This window comes from Larus michahellis, chromosome 2 (genome assembly GCF_964199755.1).
Source record: "Larus michahellis chromosome 2, bLarMic1.1, whole genome shotgun sequence".
Taxonomy (NCBI): domain Eukaryota; kingdom Metazoa; phylum Chordata; class Aves; order Charadriiformes; family Laridae; genus Larus; species Larus michahellis.
In genome coordinates this window covers 7,937,180-7,956,213 of record NC_133897.1, presented here as the reverse complement: position 1 = coordinate 7,956,213, position 19,034 = coordinate 7,937,180, and the positions used below count along the sequence as shown (strand labels likewise).

Here is a 19,034-nt window from a genome sequence, read left to right as displayed (position 1 = left end):
GATGTGCATAGAAAACATGCTTTTTACTTCTATACAATGTTCTTTTTTCAATAAAATGCGGAATGAGTAAATGTTACAAAAGAATGTTTACAAATTAAGTAGCAGTAAACGTGGAAAAATGCAAGTTTCTGTTCTTCATGCCTTTCTCCTTTGAACTCTGCATCCATTAGGTGCTGAAGTCACCTTTAGCACCCGCAGCCCTCACTTTTTCCGAAGTCTAAACCGCACGGATCCCACCGCTAACACTCTCCTTCCTCCCCTCACCCTTCCCCCTCCGTGGGCTCGCCAGCACTTCACAGATGCTCAGACCCAACGCTTCCCCACCGCAACCAAATTTATCTGCGTGCAACGGGAACGCTCTGAAGAGGCACCGAGAGGATTTTAAATAAGCGTCGCAGCCCGGCGGAGCTACCCCTTTCGGGCCAGCCGGCCCGGCGAGCGCTGTCCTTGCAACCTCCGGCTCTACCGCCTGCCCCGCCGCGCTGACAGGGGAAACCGGCCGCCGCCAACCGCCTGCAGCGCTCCGCCTCACCGAGCGACACCTCCCACACCGAGGGGCAGCGCCGGATCCGGCTGCCGGGCCCGTCGCGCCGCCGCCTTCCCGCTGAGGAGCCGCCGGGGCCCCGGGGCGGGCTCAGGGCTCCCTCAGGCGCGCGCCGGCCGTTGGACGGCACCAACCGCCCTCCCCGCGCGCGCGGCCGCCGAGCACCCTCCGCCCAATCCGCGTCCCCGCTCGCCCTCGCCGGTCGGCCCCGCCCCTTCCTTCGAATGCCGTCCGTTACCGCGGCCGCCGCTCATTCAGCCAATCGCTGCCCGCCCTTGCGGCGGCGCCGCCCAATCGGCGCGCGGCGGGGAAGGCATGACGCAGCGAGTTTTCCCTCCCCCCTCGCGGCGCCTGGCGCCGGCTCGCGGCGGCGGCGAGGTCGCCCGCTCCGGCCTGTGACGCGGTGACGCACAGGTACGTGAGGGGCTGGCGAGCCCGGCGGTCACGTGGGGCGGGCGCCGCCGCTGCTGCCAGGCGCCGCGGCTCCCGCGCGCTCGGACCCGCCGCTCCGCCGCCCTCCCCTCGCCGCCGCATGCGGCTGGCGGCGCGGCCCGCTCTCCCTCGGCCCACGCACCGCCGCCGCTGCTTCCGCCGCCGCCCTTGATGTGGTTCGGGACCGGGCGGGGGAGAAGATGCCGCCGTCCAAGTCCCGCAAGATCGCGATCCTGGGCTACCGGAGCGTGGGTGAGCGCGGGGCGCCGCCGTGACGGGGGGAAGGGGGGCGGTGGAAGGGGGGTGGCCTTCCCCCGGGGCGGGCGGGCCCGGGCTCCGCAGCGCCCTCGCTGCTGGCGGGGGGGGGGTTGGGAGGGAGGGAGGGGGGGCGGGAAGCGCGGCCCGTCCCGGCGGCCCCCGCCGCATCGCCCTCCCCCGCGGCAGCAGGTGCAGGGGAGGGGAGGGAGTGCCGCCCCGCTTCCCGCCGCCGGCAGCGCGCAGCCGCGGCGGGCGGGCGGGCCCCGCCATGGCGGCGCCGCAGAGTGCTGCGGGGCCCGGGGCTGCGGGGCCGCCGTGCCCTTAATAGGAAGTTTCACACACGCCCCCCCCCACCCCGCCCGGCCTTCGCCTCCCTCCGCCGAGGTCGCCGCCCGAGCGGCCCTGCGGAGCCGGGAGTGGCGGGGTGGTGGTGGGTGAGGGGGTGCCGCCTCCCCCTCCCACCGTCGGCCGCTGCCGGGGGGCGATGCGGGACGCGGTGGGCAGCGGGAGCGCTCCCGCCCCGCCGGCTCGGGGAGGCGCCGGCCTAACTTCCTCTTAACGCGCCCCTGGGAAGGACTTACAGCCCGATTTTAAATTACCGAAGGGAAACCAGGTTGGTCTGTTCCCACTTCTGGCTTTTGTTTTGTTCATTCCCTTCGTATCAGCAGCGCAGTGAAGCCGGTTGTGCCCGTTCAGGCCGTGGGGTTGCGTTGACTCTGTGGCGTGTTGCCCTCGCAGGGCGTTGCGGGCTCCGTCCAGCACAGGCTCATCTGCTTGGAGGAACTGCCTGGAATCGCCCAGCACAAAGTCTGTAGTAGCTGATTTTGTTCTGTAACTGCCACCACCTGTGATCCTTCCTCCTCCTGCATTCACCATCTTTGATGGAAAACGGTTTCGGTTGTTTCGACGTTCAGGCTCTCAAAGCAGAGGGGAATAAGCCATCGTACAGCTACCCTGATCGATCAAGCTTAAAAGCGTAGATCAATGTTGAAGATAATGTGCGGTTGGAAAAAAAAAATGCTACAGAGAGATACTATGCCGCTATAAAAGGGGTTTTTACACTAAAGTAGTGGCTAAATCAGTAATCTATCTTTTGTTGTACACTCAGCAGAAAGAACCCTTGAAACAAAGCTCTGTTTTTTTTTTTTTCGCCAAGATCAAAAAAAGGCTAAATAAGCCCTTCTTAATTGTTTTGTATGTATCTGCAGCCAGGATTTGAGATGGGGTGATGTAAAAAGGATGCTGAATTTATCTAGTCCTTAAGAGGAACAGCAAGTAGTAGATTGATCAGTTTGCACGGTATATTTGACATCACTTGTTCCAGTCTGTTTCCGTTGTCTGTTTCGCGTGTTATGTTGTCTTTTCTCTATCTTCTTTGAGCACTGGCAAATACAAGCAATGGGCAGTACAAGTGGGAAGGAAGAATGCTTGAAGTTCTGTCCTTTAGAAGTTTGCGATGGCGACTGGGTGTACTGTTGAGCTGTGGGTTTTCATCTGTTGACAATGACAGGCAGCAGTCAAAAAATCGGGTGGCAGTAGGGTGTATACTCAGTTGAGGAAAAACAGAAGAAATAGTGTGCTACTGTTAATCTGGTTGGTGATGTTTTGAACAATAGTACTCATACGGAAAGGAGGGGCAAAGAGTTATCTAACGTCTATTAAGACCTACTGCTGAACTTCAAGTAAAGTTTTCTAAGACTAGTGCAGTATGAGGTTGATGGGAACGTAGAACTAAGCGGGGGGGGGAAGTCTGTTTTACTGTAGTTTTCCTTTTGTTGTCCTTGACAATTCTGTGTTACCTCTTAGGTAAAAATCTCACACATTAAAACTGCAAAGTTACTCTCTGTAAATATGAGAGCGTTAAATTTCTAGGCAAATACTTATGTAAAAAGTTCAAGCAGTAGAAGCAGGTCACTGGGGTCTTTCTTCGTCTTGTAAAGCTGTTAGAAAAACAAGAAAGTTAAACTGTGAGGTTTAGGTTGGGTCCTCTGCTGATCCAATATGCCTCCTGAAGTCTGGGAGGATAGCTACGGAGTTTGGCTTCAGCAAAGCTTTTAAGTAAATCTGGCTTTGTGTCATGATGGCAAGAATATTACTTGAACCCTAGGTAAGAAAGGATCCGATCTCTTTAGGACAAGCTTTTGGGTGGTAGAAAATGAAGAGCGCTTCTTCTGGGGAAAATGCGATATTTGAATAGAGCTAATGTTCATTAAGATGGGAAATAGTTCCAAAATCTGAAGGACTGGAAGGAAACGTGTTCTAAATTTCCTTTTATAATTAGGGAGCTACATTGCTTTGCCATTAACATTAATCTTGACCCTGGAATGAGGGAGGCCAACTCTGGTGAGTTGTAAAATGTTTACAGTTTTATAGGTTAGCGTAAACGCTGAGGTGACCTGCTCCATCAAGTTGCTTGCTCTCCTTGTAATTTGTGTGGTGTTTGAGATGAAGCTAATCAGAAAATGGCGAGCTTTTTTTCCCCTCTGTCTCTTTCAGTTACGTGTTGAAATAGCCAGGTTTTGGTGACATATTTCAAGCAGTGAGCTGTTCCCTACAGTTGATGATTCAACAATTTTGCGGATCTTTCAGGTTATGAGCATGCATAGTAATGGACAAGCATGTCCTCCACGGGGATTTGTGAAACGCAGTCTGAATCTTGTGCTGGCTCCATGCTAAGCCCTTGTTCTTTTTACTTACATTAAATTTCATTCTTATCCCAGTGCTGTTGTCAGATAGACTAGAGGTTGGGAGTGGTATTCTGGTATAATAGTTCTCGGAATAGAAAATTCAGGAGTCTGCTTGTTTGAATACACTCCCTCTATCTTTCAACACCACCATCAACCCTTTCATATGTGAAACGAGTGTTCTGTGCTGATGGGAGAGATCACAGCGGAAGCCTCATGAATTCGCAGGCAGACATGCTTTCCGAGATGCAGACAGAGTATTTGCCAGGAACTTTGGGACTTGTTTTTTGGTGAGGAAGGCCAATTACGTGTGGGTATAGCATACAGGTTGTGGCATGACGCTAGACAAAATCACTCCTTTGGGAGTCTCCTTTGGGTTTCGCTCAGGCTAAAATCGGTCTAAGAAAGTTAAATTCCATTATGTAAGCGTGCTATTCTCAGTGAGGTTCTGAGTAGAAATCAGATGGATTTCGTCCCAAAAATCTGAGTTTCACAATGGGAGGAACTTGACTTTGGTTACTGTTTTTTTTTGATAAATTACCACAGCGGACCAGCTACTTGAGACTTGATTCTGGAAAAAATCAGTCTTGCGCATGATGAAGCATAAAATTTTATAAAGTTACTCCGCTAAAAAGAATCTTCATACTTGTATTTTGTGTATAATTTAATATATCCTAAATATAATTGGAAGTAAAGGATTTGCATGGAAATAAATCAAGCAAGACTAAGGTTTTCTGAATCTCTTCAGAGTATCAGCCACTCTAAAAAGCAGCGTATAGTTGTCCAAAATGCTTTGTGCTCAGTTTGCTTCTCTTTGTTTATAGAAGAAATAAGTAAATTCAGATACATACAAAATGCCTGTACCAAAGAAGAGGTTTTTTAGACCATCTTGTAAAGTAGCTTGTTACTGGGATTCTCTGTACTGTATTGAACTGATGGATTTGAGATAAGCAAGGAGGTGTTTGGATCAACTGCTTCAGTCATAGGTCACTATCTCAGCCTGATTTGGTTTTTGCTGTTCATATAACTCGGGCTGCTGGTATTTACAGATATACTTGCAGGAGCTGGAATTCTATTTCTGAATTTTCCGTGCATGGACTGGTGATCTGAAAATGCTCTCCTGGTCAGTTTATAGCTCTGATGGGGGAAATGCAGTTAAGTTAGTGGTGACTTACCTATTTTCTTCCCCAGCCAAATAAATCAACTTTTTTGTGTGGGTGGAGAGCAGCCCATACTGCAGGCAGAAGTAGTCACGGTCTGTGACTGCGGCATGCAGGTAGCAAAAAAAAAAAACAACTCACTGATGGAACAAAATTATCTGCCAATGTTAGATTTATGTGGAAAGGCTTCCAGGTGGCTGTATTAGGCTAAAAACCACTTCCCCCCCACCTTGCCTGAAAGCAAGAAAGGCAGAAAAAGCAATACCTTTAATAAGTACCGGTAAATAGTAAGAATAATTCTTAGGACAAAACATACTTACAGGTTTTGAAAATGTGAGTTATTTGAATGTTCGGAGGTTTGTATTGTAAAATGGAGTTGAGGCTTTGCTTGTTGCTTCTGAAAGATGGCATCTGTTCGCACAGTAGTATACTGCCCTGAGGAGGTATCCCTTTGATATTGGACGGAGGGAAGTGGTAATTTTAGCAGGCAATAAATTGCCCGTGTAAATGTCAAAAGAGAAGGAACGGAGAAATTACTGCTGTCGTGAGCTGTAATTTGGTTTACAGAATTGGTTGTGTCCGCAACATGCGAAAGCCTGAGATTTAACAGGAAAATTGAGCGCTTCAGGATCCAGCTGATACCTAAGGTTAAGATTTTGCCGAGTCCCTAGTAAGTGCCAAGATTATTTTCATAGCGCTTCCCTCGTGAGGACCGCGTTCTCTCTGCCAGGGCACAGCAATGCTGCTAAAAGGAAAGGTTGCAGCTACCAGGGGACTGAATTGAGGCTGGAAATGCCAGCTTTAATTGCATTTTGGTGTGGCTGACTACGCTGTTCAGCAGTGAGAGCTGCTACAGTGCATTTGATAGCAGTAGCTGGAAGCACTAGAGGCAGCATGTTCAGCTGTAATATCAAGCCACGGTAGGGTTATTTGAGGACATCGTTCCAGGATTAACTCTTAAATTGCCTACTCCGATCTCTTCTAATAGTACGACTTGCAGATTTTGCTTGTAGGTTTGAGTGTTTTGGTATTTGATTACTCAATTTAGAGTTAATGTCGATGGGAGAAACCAAATGAAACGTAGATCCTCTAATTTATAAGCTATATAAGTTGAAGCTCTTCATTTAGATACACTACACTGCCTTAAGTGTAGGTTCTGGGTAAACCAACCACCTCTGCGGCGCGCGCGCTGCTGCGGAAATGTAGCGTAACCACACATTTGGGATTAGAAGAGCAGGCTAAAATGTGATAAACTAACGATTATGATTAACTTCCTGTAGCTCTCCTGGAGGTGACATTCAAGGGCATATTGTAAAAACTGCTTGACTGAATTGTGTATTCAATCCAAAACTGAAACAGCTTCTCTGTGGGATGTTCATAATGCACTCGAGCTCTGCGAATCCTGTGTGAGTCAAAATCTCTTGGTGTCAATGCAAATTACCCTCAATCGGAAGCTGCAGCCATGAAACACGGTATGGAAAAACACGAAGCTGCCCTTGTTGGTCATGGATCTGTCTCCTTAAGGACTCGATAGGTCTCCTTTTGTTTTCCAAGGTCTATATCTGAAATGAATGGCAAACTTGTGAATTTGATAACATTAGAAACTGAAATGTGCTTCCTGCGATTGGGAGGTGGTTGTTGCTTAGAATTTCTCTCTTCCAATCCTGGTCAGGAAATTTGCTTTCCTAGATGGTTCTTGCTCACTGATGGCAGATACCCTGCAAATGAAGGTATATGGGATGGGGGGGGAAGGGAAGAACGTGGAGAAAAATCCATGCTACATGTTGCTTAGCAGACCTCTTAACAAGGTTTAAGTTTATTAAGTTTACCAAAAGCACATCAATGTGGGCCATTAAAGATTGTATTTTCTGCTTGAGAAATACAAAGTACAGTGGATGCTGAACTGGTTTTTTTTGGGGAAAAGATGCTTGTATTGAACTTGTAAGAAGTAAACAGAGGCAGGTTTTGAACAAAGTGCTGAAACAGGCTTTAAGGTGCAGCTTTTCTCAAGAGACATCCCTGCCACTTTCTTTTTTTAATTGCCATGTAATGATGGCAGATGCAAATGAACTGTGTAGGGTGGAGCTTCCCTTGGCACAAGTTGAGCTAATCCTGCGCTGTGGCTGGAAGTTGCACCTTCCTGCCTCCAGCTGGGAGCTGGCACTGGCACGCTGGGAGCCTGGTCACCAGCTCAGGGAACTGATTTCTTTCAAAAGTGTGGCCACAAGAAGGAAAAGTTTTCCTGTCGCCCAGCTGGTCGGCTCTGTAAGTGCAACCCTGACAGAGGGAAGGAGGAGCGTGAGCTGTTTGGGGAGGGTGGAGTAGACTCTTTGTGGCCTTGCAGACTTTGATTCGCTCAGACCTCTTATGAAACCACATCTGTAAGTATTTTCCTCCACCACTCCAGATAAGCGTGAATGCTTTTTCATAAACTTTCAGCAGCGGGCCTTTTGAACTTTCTCTCGGTGGAAAAAGATAGCCTTGTAAAGGTGGTGGACTGTGCATTAGGGAACCATGAAGAAATCAAGTTTTTCAAGATTGTTGTTTAAATAACCTTCTGCAGTCAAATCTAATCCTTTGATGCAGAATGAAGGAAAAGATGTTTGAGCTGCAGTAAATCTAAACCTCATTCTGAAGTGTTCAAATTCAGATGATGCTTCAAGTGATTATGATCTGCTGGAAGTTTCTGGAAGTGCTTAGTAGTAAAGATGCTGCAGTGGAGCAAAGCCAAAGGTCCAGACTGCAATGTGCAAGGCATTCAGAATCACTGATTGCCTCCCTACTTCAAAAACGAATGGAAACAAATCTAAGGGCTCTGTTGCTTTTCAGAGTAATCTTCAGTCTTTGCTAAGATATCCTACAGAATACCTGTCGCCAGCAAATACCGGTTGGCTCCTCCTTTAGTTGTCAGTATTTACTGACACTTTTGCACCATAGAGATGGTTCACAACTACTTAATCTGTTCAGGTGCACTGATTCTTCCTCAGTTTACCATATGCACTTTGATCGCTGTAGGTGCAAATTTTAAGTATAGTTGTTTGAAAGATGCAGGATGAGACAATGGTGAAAAAGGTAGTGGTGTAAACAGATGATACAAGTTCTCGGAGTGCAGATTTTGGGTTATCAAGCACGGTATACCAGTCAAGACGAAGATGGGACAAAGAACAGCTTGTGAGCCCTGGGGGCTCCTGCAAAAGGGAAGGCTACTTGGAATTTCTGATGAGACTTCTTATGTGAATTGGAGAAGTTATGACAAAAATATGGGGAGGAAATTTATGGCAGTTTAATTTGGATGAGATCTTTAAGACTCAGTGGATAATGGCCAAAGATTAATCTTTTGAGGCCTAAGAAGCACTGAATGATTTCTGAAGGCCTTTTAAGGAACGAAAGACCCTAATGTGTAACACTCAGACTTGTTCAGAAAAGTTGCAGTGCTTCTATATTAAATAGATATGAACTGAAGAAATCACGATTTCCTGTTAGATTATAAACAGTGAGGTTTCCTTTCTGCTCTCTTTTTTACTATTACCCTGAATTGTTAAAGAATGAGGAGTTAATACTTCCAGAATGGTTATCTGTATTCTTCAGTATTTTAGATTACAGGAACCAGAACAGCATGCCTGACAAATTTTAGCTAGTTATTTGTATTCTGTAGAGTACTGAGTTAAGTGAATTTTTATTTGGAAAAAGAGGGAATACGTAAGTGGTCTTCACTGTGTGGGTGTGAACATGTGCAAGTGTAATATGAAATTATGATACGAAAATGTCTCTTGACAACATTGTCTCCTGAGTTAGTGGGATACATCTGTCTAGCTTCAACAACTTGTCAGATTGTATTGCCAAAACTTCATTCAATGTGTATGACCTCCTTTAAAGGTACTCTTGCTATATGCCAAAGAGCTGGGGTGCATAATATGTAGGAAAACTCCATTAAATCTGTCCTACAAACTGTCAAAACAAGCACTTGACATCAATGCAGTGAAGTGTATTTTGCTTTAAGGCTTGGTCCTCCATTTATAACAAACTTTTGTTGTTCTAAAATCTGTTTCAGAATTAGATATTTTTTTTTTTAATTAGAACTGGAAGTTTCTGCTCTGAAACGTGCATATACACAAGCACTGTGTTTTTTGCAGTACCTTCTTCTGCATTGCTTTCTTGGAAGTGTATGTTTCTAATAGATGTTCTGCTTCATCTGTATGGTTTGACGCTGGTGAATAAATTCTAAAGAAAGGGCTTGGTTGTAGTGGTACTGTTTTAACTTTTCATGCTTGGAGAAAAAGGTTGTCAAAATTCTTGATAAACCTTTTATGGTTGCTAAACGTAAGTCTAAAAACTGTTTAAGGTAACTCAAGTTTTTCTGAGCAGTGAAGCTAAGAAGAATAAGAAGCTGTCTGAATGTTTCAAAATCATGTTCTTTATACAGAGTGTATCAAGCAGTCTTACGACACCTAAACTGTTTTTCTGCTTGTCCTTCCTCAACTGCAAAATATCTTTTGTCTCTAAGTGTGATGGTAGGACAGAGGAAGAGTTAAAGTGAAACTTCCAGAAGTGTTTCAATGACAAGCTTGCTGAAATTTCTGCTGGATGGATGTCTTGGATGGTGTTCCTCAGCCTAGCATTTGGTTCTGCTTTTGTCACTACAAACCGCTATGAACAAGTGTAAGTTAATGGTAGTACAGAAAAATAAGATGATGTCTTCTCTCTTTGCATTTCCAGGCAAAAAGGCTGTGATCTTAAAAAGTCATTACCTCGTATACAATTTATAGCTAATGACGAGGCTGTAAGATATATGCTTCTTTTTTTTTTCTGAAGATGGTCATATGAGCATCCCGTTAATTTGGTGTCCAGCTGCTTATGTGGGCATGGGCTGTACCTCCCAAAGGTTGAAAGGGTTTAAAGGTGGAGGTTGGTATGGAGAAAAAGGGACAGTATGAGAAGGGGTGCATGGACCCAAGTTTTAAGGTCACCTTACTGTGGGGAAAGTTGGGCCGTGCCTCTCCAATTCTTACAGTGTGAAAACCAAAAATGAAGATATGGGTTATTTCCCAAATAGCCAGGCTAAGGAAGTAAGCAACTTCTGAAGGGCTTTGCTCTATCCTTCTATAGAAGATCTTGGCCCTTGACCTATTTGCCTGTAATAGTTAATACTTTATCCGTTTCTGCCAAGTAGGTGCGATGTACTTAATTTCTTAGATACTGTTTAAAATAGACTTGAATTTAAGATTAGCTAGATTAATTTATGATTTAACTAGATAATAACAGTAATAATCACTACTGCACTTTGAGAATTTTCTTTGTATTGATATGCAAAGACTTGTATAGCAGACAGATACAATGCACTGCTCTGTCTCTTGAAGATCAGCCTGAAGTTGGGTTGCCTTAAACTGTAACTTGATACTCAACTCCTTGTCCAAGTTGTGTGGTTGTGCTAGCGGAGTGCTGGGAAGGGGAGAATCCAGCTCCTGTTGGCAAGTGCTTGCTCAGGTGTGAAGCTGGACTGGCTGGAAGACACTTCACTTGTGAAAGACAGTCTAAATGGAAAAGTAGTTTAATGTCTGGTGGCAAGTGTCATCCTTAGTTATCTCCCTGGGCTGTTTTCAAGTGGTTGGGGGAGGGTAAAGGTTGGGGGGGGTGGTGTCTGATTTGTTCTGTGGTGGTGATGTTCTTCCTTGCAAAGATCAGAGTTCTGTATTGTGACCTATTGAACTAGATAGTTTTAAACCTGAAAATAGAGAAATATGATTCCTACTCGAAAATTCTTAATTTGAAGTACCTTGCGAGCCAGCAGATGGATGCACACTGGCTAGGAAGGTAAGAACGCCAGCTGGCTGTCATGACAGGCAAGAAATTTATAGTATGCTGTAGCAAACAAGGGTTACTTATGCTATCTTCTCTGCCCTATGGCAAAATCAACTATGTCACGTCGTATCTCACAGATCTTTGGCTTAAATTCCCTTAAAATTTCCCAAGGTTGGAGGCTCTCATGATTCTTCTTGTACTCTGCATGGCGTTATCCTTACCCTAGAGTCTTTTTACTTGGTCTCTTACCCATGTCTGTCATGTCTGTGATTTTGGTATATTACTACTTTGAACCTTCCTTACTGTTAACAGATTTTCCTCTGTATTCAGAGGCTACTCTGTTATGTTGATCTGGTCATTGCGTAAACGAAGAAGGCTTGCAATCGGAGTTAGTGGGGAGGGGTTAATGAGTAACTCCAGCTGTGTAAAGTATGGTATGGAGATGGCATTTAACAGATTGTGGTTTTCTTCAACCCTCATTAATAAAGGGGAGGAACTTCACATGTTAGGCAGAAGGAACATGGAAAATGCCTATAAAGTTAATTTAAAGAAGAAAGATCTAGAATTGAATTGGAGGAGAGACAACAGTAACTTACCAAAGTTGATCTGAATCTGATGGGAGGAGGCAGGTTTTGTACAGGAAGGTACGGTTCAGGAATACTGTTTTTATGTTGGCATGGTTATGTATAGATCCACAGCAGCCTTGTGCTAGCACAGGAGAATGAAAGTGGTTCAAGGCTCAACCATATGATCATTCATCAAGACTATCTCAGTTCTACCTATGCGTCTGGTGACGGAGGTATGATGGAGTTGACCATGGTGGAAGAGAGAATCAACAGTAACCTTTGTCAGTATCCCTAAAGACCACCTTCTCTGTTTTGTGCTAAGAGATGTTGGTGTTACCAGGGTTGGTACTGCAGCTCCTGATACTTCATGCAGCTTTGGGAACTTCCATCAGTGTAGGTCATAGCAGGTAAATAGTGCTGTGTGCCGATGCTGAGTGCCAGTAGCACCGTGCTTTCCATGGAAGTCAGGTTTTGGCTAGCTTTTGTTGACATTGGGTTGATCAGACTTTGCACCATCAGTGGAGACATGAGGAGCCTGTAACACTGACTGCTTCATAGTTGTGCCTAGTGCTGCAGGCTGAAGCTGCCTTTTGTTGCTAAGATCTTCTAGTGATTATTATGCAGTTAGATTTATATATATGTTGTAAAAGTAGCCTGCATTTGTTGGGACAAATCAGTAGTATTTTCAGGTTCTGCTACAGGTCGGCAAAGAACTCCGTGGACCTCCCTCCAGAATAAGGCTGAAATTTCTTAGCTGTAGTTGCTGGATATGTATCACATTATTTGCTTGTGTGGTGTTACTGGGACAGGGGATATTACCATTACAATTTTGTCACGTACTTGCCTTCTGTCATTCTACAAAAAAGACGAGAGAAATACATCTCTTACTATTGTTCTTGCAATTCCAAGAAGATCCTTGAGGCCCTCAGTGATACGCATCAGTAGTATTGCAGAGAGGGTCCATTCCTCGCCATTTCAGATACATTTCTGACAGCTTACTTGGCATTACAATACGCTCTGGGTCAAGCTCCTAGACTTGCCTTTTTATAATGACGCCAGGAAAATTTCACTGACGTTTTCAGAGACTTAGCCCTCTGCTCGGTGGTGGTTGTAAGCAGCAATGAGGTATGTGGCTGCAGTGTTTGGCAACAGTGAATGCTATGGCTTCAATCCTTATAAAGATCCTTATAAAGGAAGAGGAGAGAAGAGTTTATCCTGTTTCCGTATCGAAATGTTATGTTTAAAATCCTGATGTGTACCTGTGCGCTCTGGCTGTTCAATGGCACACTGCTTTGCCAGGTGGTCGGTAGTAGCACATAACTTAACACGGCTGGTGTTAAGTTCAGCCAGTTGTGTAGAAATTAAAAAAAGGAAAATGATGGCTGCAAACCCACAGTAAACCTGAACAGCTGCTTTATCCCACGTGCTGTGCATAGAGTGGAGTTCACCAGCTTTTGCCGTTAAATTCATCTGTGCTCCAAGTGCAGTTACGGCAGTGTCTGTGCAGCGGATGGAGAGCTGGTGCTGGTAACCACAGCTGGAAAGATCCACTTCTTGAATAAGTGTTTAAAACCTGCCAGTCCTGGTATTTCTGGCTTGCAGAAAGGTAATTTAAGCTGTACACACCAGTGATCTTCAGCATCAAGAAAGAACTGACTGGAAGTTGGGAGTTCATTCCCTTGTGTTGAAACTGAAACCGTAAAGATGGAGAATGCATGGAATGCATTTAAAGCAAGAGATGCACGTTTTTATTTCTAATGACATAGCATTTTAAAACTGATTTAGTGACGAAACAATGACAGTTACTACAAATATCTTTCAAAGACATTTCCTGTTGTACATAGCCAATGATCCAAAGAAAGGTCAAGTCTATTCAGATACCTAATTAGCTGCTTGAAGTGTGTGCATAGGGAGAGAGGACTTGGCTTTTACCCAGCAGTATGACTTGAATTTTGCCTCTTCGGGGGAAAATCAGTACAGAGTTCAGACTCTTTCCTTCTAAGTGTGTCATAAACTGAAACATTAGGGTCTGATCTTTAAGCTTAATAAGCTTCCCTTTAGAAGTCCAGTATGTCAAGTAGTACTGCCTGATTTTTAGTTTAGGAATACATTTGCTAATTATGCTAGCAGACGTGTCTGATAAGTGAAGTTGCCTCTGAATTTCTACAGCCACCTGCGATATTTTAGGCACGGTGCTGTGGGCAGGGAGCTGGGAAGGTGCTGCAGGGATGCACGGTTTCTGCAGGAGGTCCAAAGGGAATACAGAGGATGGTGTTTATCTGAGCAAATACTGATTGACCATCTTGGGTGTGAATGTCTGGATTTCCTTTGTAATTAGGAGAGCCCATGATGCATTGCCATGACCTGTTTAAAGCATCTTGGGTGCTGCCATCTGTGCATGTATACCCTGGCCAGGTGAGGTGCATGCCACAGGTTTTCTGGATTCCTTTAAGCCATGTAACAGCTTTTCCATCTTTGACAACTGATAGTAAACATGTGGAATTAAAATTGGTTTACCTCATTAAAAAAGAAATAATCAGGCAAACTGTGGCACACGCTTTTCTGCCAGCAAGGGTAACAAGCAGTGGTAATTGGTCTGTGCACTAACCAAAACACTTCTTCTGACATGCCTTCATTAAGGTTTTACTGACTTAAATGGAGACAAAATAGACACCTGGAAGTGTCAACTAAGCTGTTGCAGCAAAACGATGGAATTTTTCTGTACATACTTGCCTGGACATCTAATACGTTGCAACAAAGCAGAAGCGAGTGTTGAGGGGTGAGCACTGCAGCAGGATGGAGCAAGCTTGCTGTTACACATCAGGGAATAAAGCACGTGCTCTCTTCTTGCTTTCCTTACAGAAAATATGATCTAGAGAGCATCATTAGGACTTTCTGGTTTGTGTTTTGAAGACTCATTGCTGCCAACTTTGCAGAGGCCTGCAAATATGCTTGTGAGTGTGACTGACTGCTTTGAAATCTGAAGAAAATAAAGGAAGCCATCTGACTTCCTTTCTAAATGACTGCCTCTCAGATTTCTTCTGGCTTTCAGAGGAATACCTTTGATAAACCTCAAGAAGATTGTGTAATGCAGAAGGAGGGGAAACCAGCACCAGTATGTGTCCTTTTCTCCCTGCAGGCTTGTGTTCTTGGAGTTGCGGACCATCATGTGCACCACCTCCTCTACAGCAGGAGCGGTTCTTGCTAAAATACCTGGCCCTGTCAAATATATTTCCTTATATCCTAATATAAAAACAGATCAGGAGAACGCAGGGAACAGCTGTAGCAATGGGATAAGAGTGCCACAGAAGTTGAAAAAGGGCTTGTGTTGTCCTGAAATGCTGATCTGCTGTTTTGTTTGTCATGAAGGTCTCTTCTGCTCTTGAGGTCCCTCGCTACAAAAAGGTGCCTCATTGGGGTCCTCAGACTTTCGTTCTTACAGGATTATAAGGGCAGATCCTTCCGTCTGTCCTTTAGAAAGCTCAGACAGCACTTTGAGAGCAGAGGAGTGCCACTGCTCTGTATTGCAAATCAAACATGAGTATCATGTGAGCAAGTGCACCAGTTGAGCTCTCTGTGTTGGCAAGAGTTTTCTCTGTAACCATCAGAAAATCATTTTTTAATCCCGGTATCATAATGTTTACGTCGCAAGGAAATCACTACAAAATGGATAAAACTGCAGCTCAAAGTAGATGTTTATAAGTGATAATTCCTCATGATTAAAAGTCTAAAGGTAGAATTAAGCTGCATCTAAGTAAAACACAGACTACTCATTTTATCACTGTCTCCAGAGGTTTAGAAACATAATTCTTTATCAACCCAGATGTATTGTTTTTGTAGTCATTAGAGTGATTCACCAAACTACATACCAGTGGACTGCAAAACGGCAACTACATGGCCATAATTAATACCTGGGGGGAAAAAAATCTTAATTAACCATAGAAAGTTGCTAATGATGAAGCCTGAGATGAATGATGAGCTAGTGATGGATTCTGAGATCATCTGCTATCTTGTGAAAAGATTTTTGTCAGAGCGATGCTATGGTTTCCTTTGCTCCCCAGTTAAACCTCCGTCTGCTCCAACAACTTGTTCTGTCCCTTTCTGTTCTTGCAGCATGGAGGTATGGAAATAGGACAAATAGCTAATCTGCACCGTGCAAATGCTGGTTTCTCCATTTTGTGCAATTTGGTATTCTGAATTAAAGCAGATAAAGATCCCAACATTCAAGTTAAATGGAGTGTAACTCACGGTATGAAAACTTCGGCTCTGTGAAGGGTAGTAGGCTGAGCAGAGCCGTGCGTGACATATTGAAGGTTGGGTACGCAGTAGGTCTTAATCTAATTTGATATGACTGACAGCATTTCGTTATGAAATTTCTTGAACCCTTTTGTGACAAAACCTGAACTACTTTGTTCTGTAGGTAATGCTGAGTAGTTCTACATAGAGACTAACTTAGGTAAGGTGCTAGGCTTGTGGTAGGAGTGGATTAGATGCTGCCAGCTGTTAAGTGTTTCATAATTAAGCGAAGCACATAAGCAGATGTTTTAATGGAAATAAATGGGTTAAAGTATGTATCTAAAATTCTAACAGAACGGAGAATTGCAGCTCTTCAGTAGCTGTTGCTCTTGACCCCGTCAAACTGTTTACTGATAGCTTGTGCAGACGATCTCGAGTATTGAGAAATTCTTCCTGTGGAGATAAAGTGCGTTGTACTGCCGGTGGCCGTCATCGTGGGGGTGCCACGTCCCAGGGCAGCTGCAGAGCAGAGCTTGCACAATGCCTTGCTTGTGGAGCTGTTGTTTGACTTGCTCGCTGGCCAGTTGCATCATTTCTATCTCCTGGGTTTGGGGGGAAGTTGGCTGCGGATGAGAATTTTCATCTGGGCTTTCCCTCTTGCCTATTGCAAGGAGAATGAGGATGTGGGACAGGGACGGCGGGCATGTGGTGGTGCACCGAGGAGAGGGCATGGTCTCTCTTGGGGGGGAGGTGGGGCAACTGTCTGGGAGCCCATCCATGCTCGGTTACTCATCTTCTTGGTAAACTGCCTGGTGTTGTAAAGTGTGAATTTTAAGGCTAGATTAAATACCATAGCTCTTGTCCAAGCAGTAAAAGGATAAGTAAAAACTCAATTTGGCAATTGTTTGGCCTTGACAATTGTGATGGCATTTGAAACCGATGTGCGATGACTGCACTGCGCAGAGTGTTTATGGACGTTCTGCTTTATGTACTGAGTGGTCTATTGTATGAGCAGAAATACGACAGCTTTATTTTTTGAAATGGCTTTCTGTCTGAAAACCTGTTCCTTTTCTGTTTTGACAGTGCAAAACTTTTCTTTACCACTCCTGCTGCATGTCATAAATAACAAATTGTGTTTGCAAATACCCTTTGGGTAGTTTTGGACAACTTAAGTTTTGGCCACCTGGGACTTGTATTCTAAACACTTGTAAAACCCATTGGTCCCAGCCCTTACCTTCTGTCTTGTTCTTCCAGGGAGAGGCAGAGTTAGTAAACTTGCAGGATTTTGCTTACAACTCCTCTGCTGCAGAGTATCTGGTGCTTTGAGTTACTATAGCAAGTACAGCTGGAGGAGTCGCCCTGTTGCCCTGCCCCAGTGTTGCCCTTATTTGATTTATTTATTTCTTCGTAATCTTTTGGAACTCTCTGATTCTGAACAGAGTCAAAAGGTGAAACCATAATCTCCTTCAGTAAGATTTTGCAAATGTTTTTTCATCTTGAAATCACAAGTCTCCATCAGTTTAGTGAACTGCTTCTAGCAGACTTCGTCTTGCTTGTGCTCGTGACACTTCTCCTTTCGGTCTCAACAGATGTTGATTTTCTTAAAACTTGAGGGCAGTGGATACACTAAAAGTACCAGCATGGAGGATGCTACAAGGAAAAGTTTAGCAAACTAAAAAAACCCCAAACATTTGGCGTTTGTTCCAAATGAGGGCATACTAGAGCTGATCCTTTTTTGAGGTACGCACCCCTGAGTAATCAATTAATCAAGTTTTTGCTGCTGGTGTCAGGGTCTCTCATCCTTTTAGGCTGACACGCGCTAGCAGCGGGTGCGTGTTGAGGCTGCAGTGTCTCCCCGCGGCCTCCTCCCTGCCAGGCTCCGAGAGGGAGTCAGCACGTGCAAATGCAGTTGCCTGCGGTTCCTTGGCCCCTGCGCTGCGGACGTTGCATTTGTGCTGTAATTCTCTCTGAAAATGTTGCCTGCACTTTCTGGGGAAAGAGGAGATAGGAGCTAAATTGTCAGCTTAATTTTCCTCTCCGTCCGCGAGCATAGGTCAAAGGCCTGGAATAAAACCTGTGGGACAAAGTTCAAGCCAAGCTGTTGTTTACATGCTCCTGCGTGCTTCTTGGGCATGGGCTGAGACAGGGCACGGGGGTGATAATGGCTCTGGTTTTAAATTTCCTGCATCCCCTTTGGTTTAGTTGGATACTGTTGCCTGCGCTTATCCCAAGGGGTGCCTGGCTGAATCCAAGACTGGAGAGCTTCCCTGTGTCTCATCTAGGAAAGCAGGCATCCTCTTCTGGAAGACTTGATACAAAGCTTGGAGGAATTCAGGGGGAGAGTGTTGGAACACTGGTTTTGTCTATTTTTGTTTCCTCCTCTTTCACTGTTAAGAGGAAAGCAGTGATTAATACAGCTGGATGTCAAAAGCGGCATTTTCTGTTGGCTCCGACTTCTTTCTAGTATTCAGTTTCCAGACTTAGCACAGACAGATGCTAGCAGTCAAGACTTTCAGTTAGTTTAGGGTTTTTCTTAGGAGGAAAAATGTTCCGTGGTGATCTCTGCTTAACTTAGCTCTTATCTTGAAGATATATAACACCCTAATATAGGAATAGTTCACTTTGTTTTAAAATGGAGTGCTTAATGTGCTGGTGTTGGCAAAGACCCTGGAAGCATGAGCTCTGGGTAGCAACTTCCTAAGCTTATAGCTGAAGAATAAATAGCCTGAAAGTTCATCTCACTCTCTTAAGTGGTGTCCAAAATACACGCTTTTAGAAAGTTGCTGGGATGCGCAGTCTCACTTCTAAGTCTGTCCTTATTAGGATGATTTCAGATGTGTGTGGTTGCTTTGCGCCCCCCCCCCGCTGGAGCAACAATTTAAAGTGCAGTGTTCTCTGTAAACTCATGCACAGCGGGTATGACACCTTTAATTACGGTGTTAGATGTATCAGAAAGTGGTTTCCAGGAGCTTGATTTGAGGAAAAAGCAACTCTTAACGGGTTGTGCGTTGATTGGTCCTTTTGGCATTTGTCTGCTTTTTTTAGCATTGTATGTTGAATAAACAAGCATGATTGATCTGAGACGGCAAAGGGGTAAGCATGGCAGAGCTGGGCAATGATGTTAAAATAAACCAAAGAAGAGTTGATGAAGGTTATGGGTGTTGGAAAATCCCAAATGATGGTGCTTGGTGTAATGTTTTCTTCCTTCCTCCTGAGAAGTAAGTCCTGGAAGTGCTGCAGTTAATGAAGGAATGGACTGCACATGTAATATAAATATTAAGCCAAAGTTCCTTTGCATCACTTTGATCCTTGTACTTTGTCTGACTTGCAATTTTTTAGAATGTCTCTAGCAAAA

At 44.8% G+C, this 19,034-nt stretch overlaps 1 protein-coding gene across 2 annotated transcripts in view; it reads left to right on the top strand.

The window, feature by feature from the left end:
• The first annotated feature begins 829 nt into the window (after positions 1 to 829).
• Positions 830 to 19,034, top strand: part of RHEB (Ras homolog, mTORC1 binding) — a 41,911-nt gene continuing 23,706 nt past the window's right edge. Inside the window, exon 1 of one of the 2 annotated variants that reach the window (XM_074574043.1) lies at positions 830 to 1,228. In XM_074574043.1, the coding sequence (XP_074430144.1) occupies positions 1,177 to 1,228 (52 nt within the window). In that variant the 5' untranslated portion in view covers positions 830 to 1,176. The remainder of the gene's footprint in view (positions 1,229 to 19,034) is intronic. The other variant, XM_074574044.1, reaches the window with a different exon arrangement.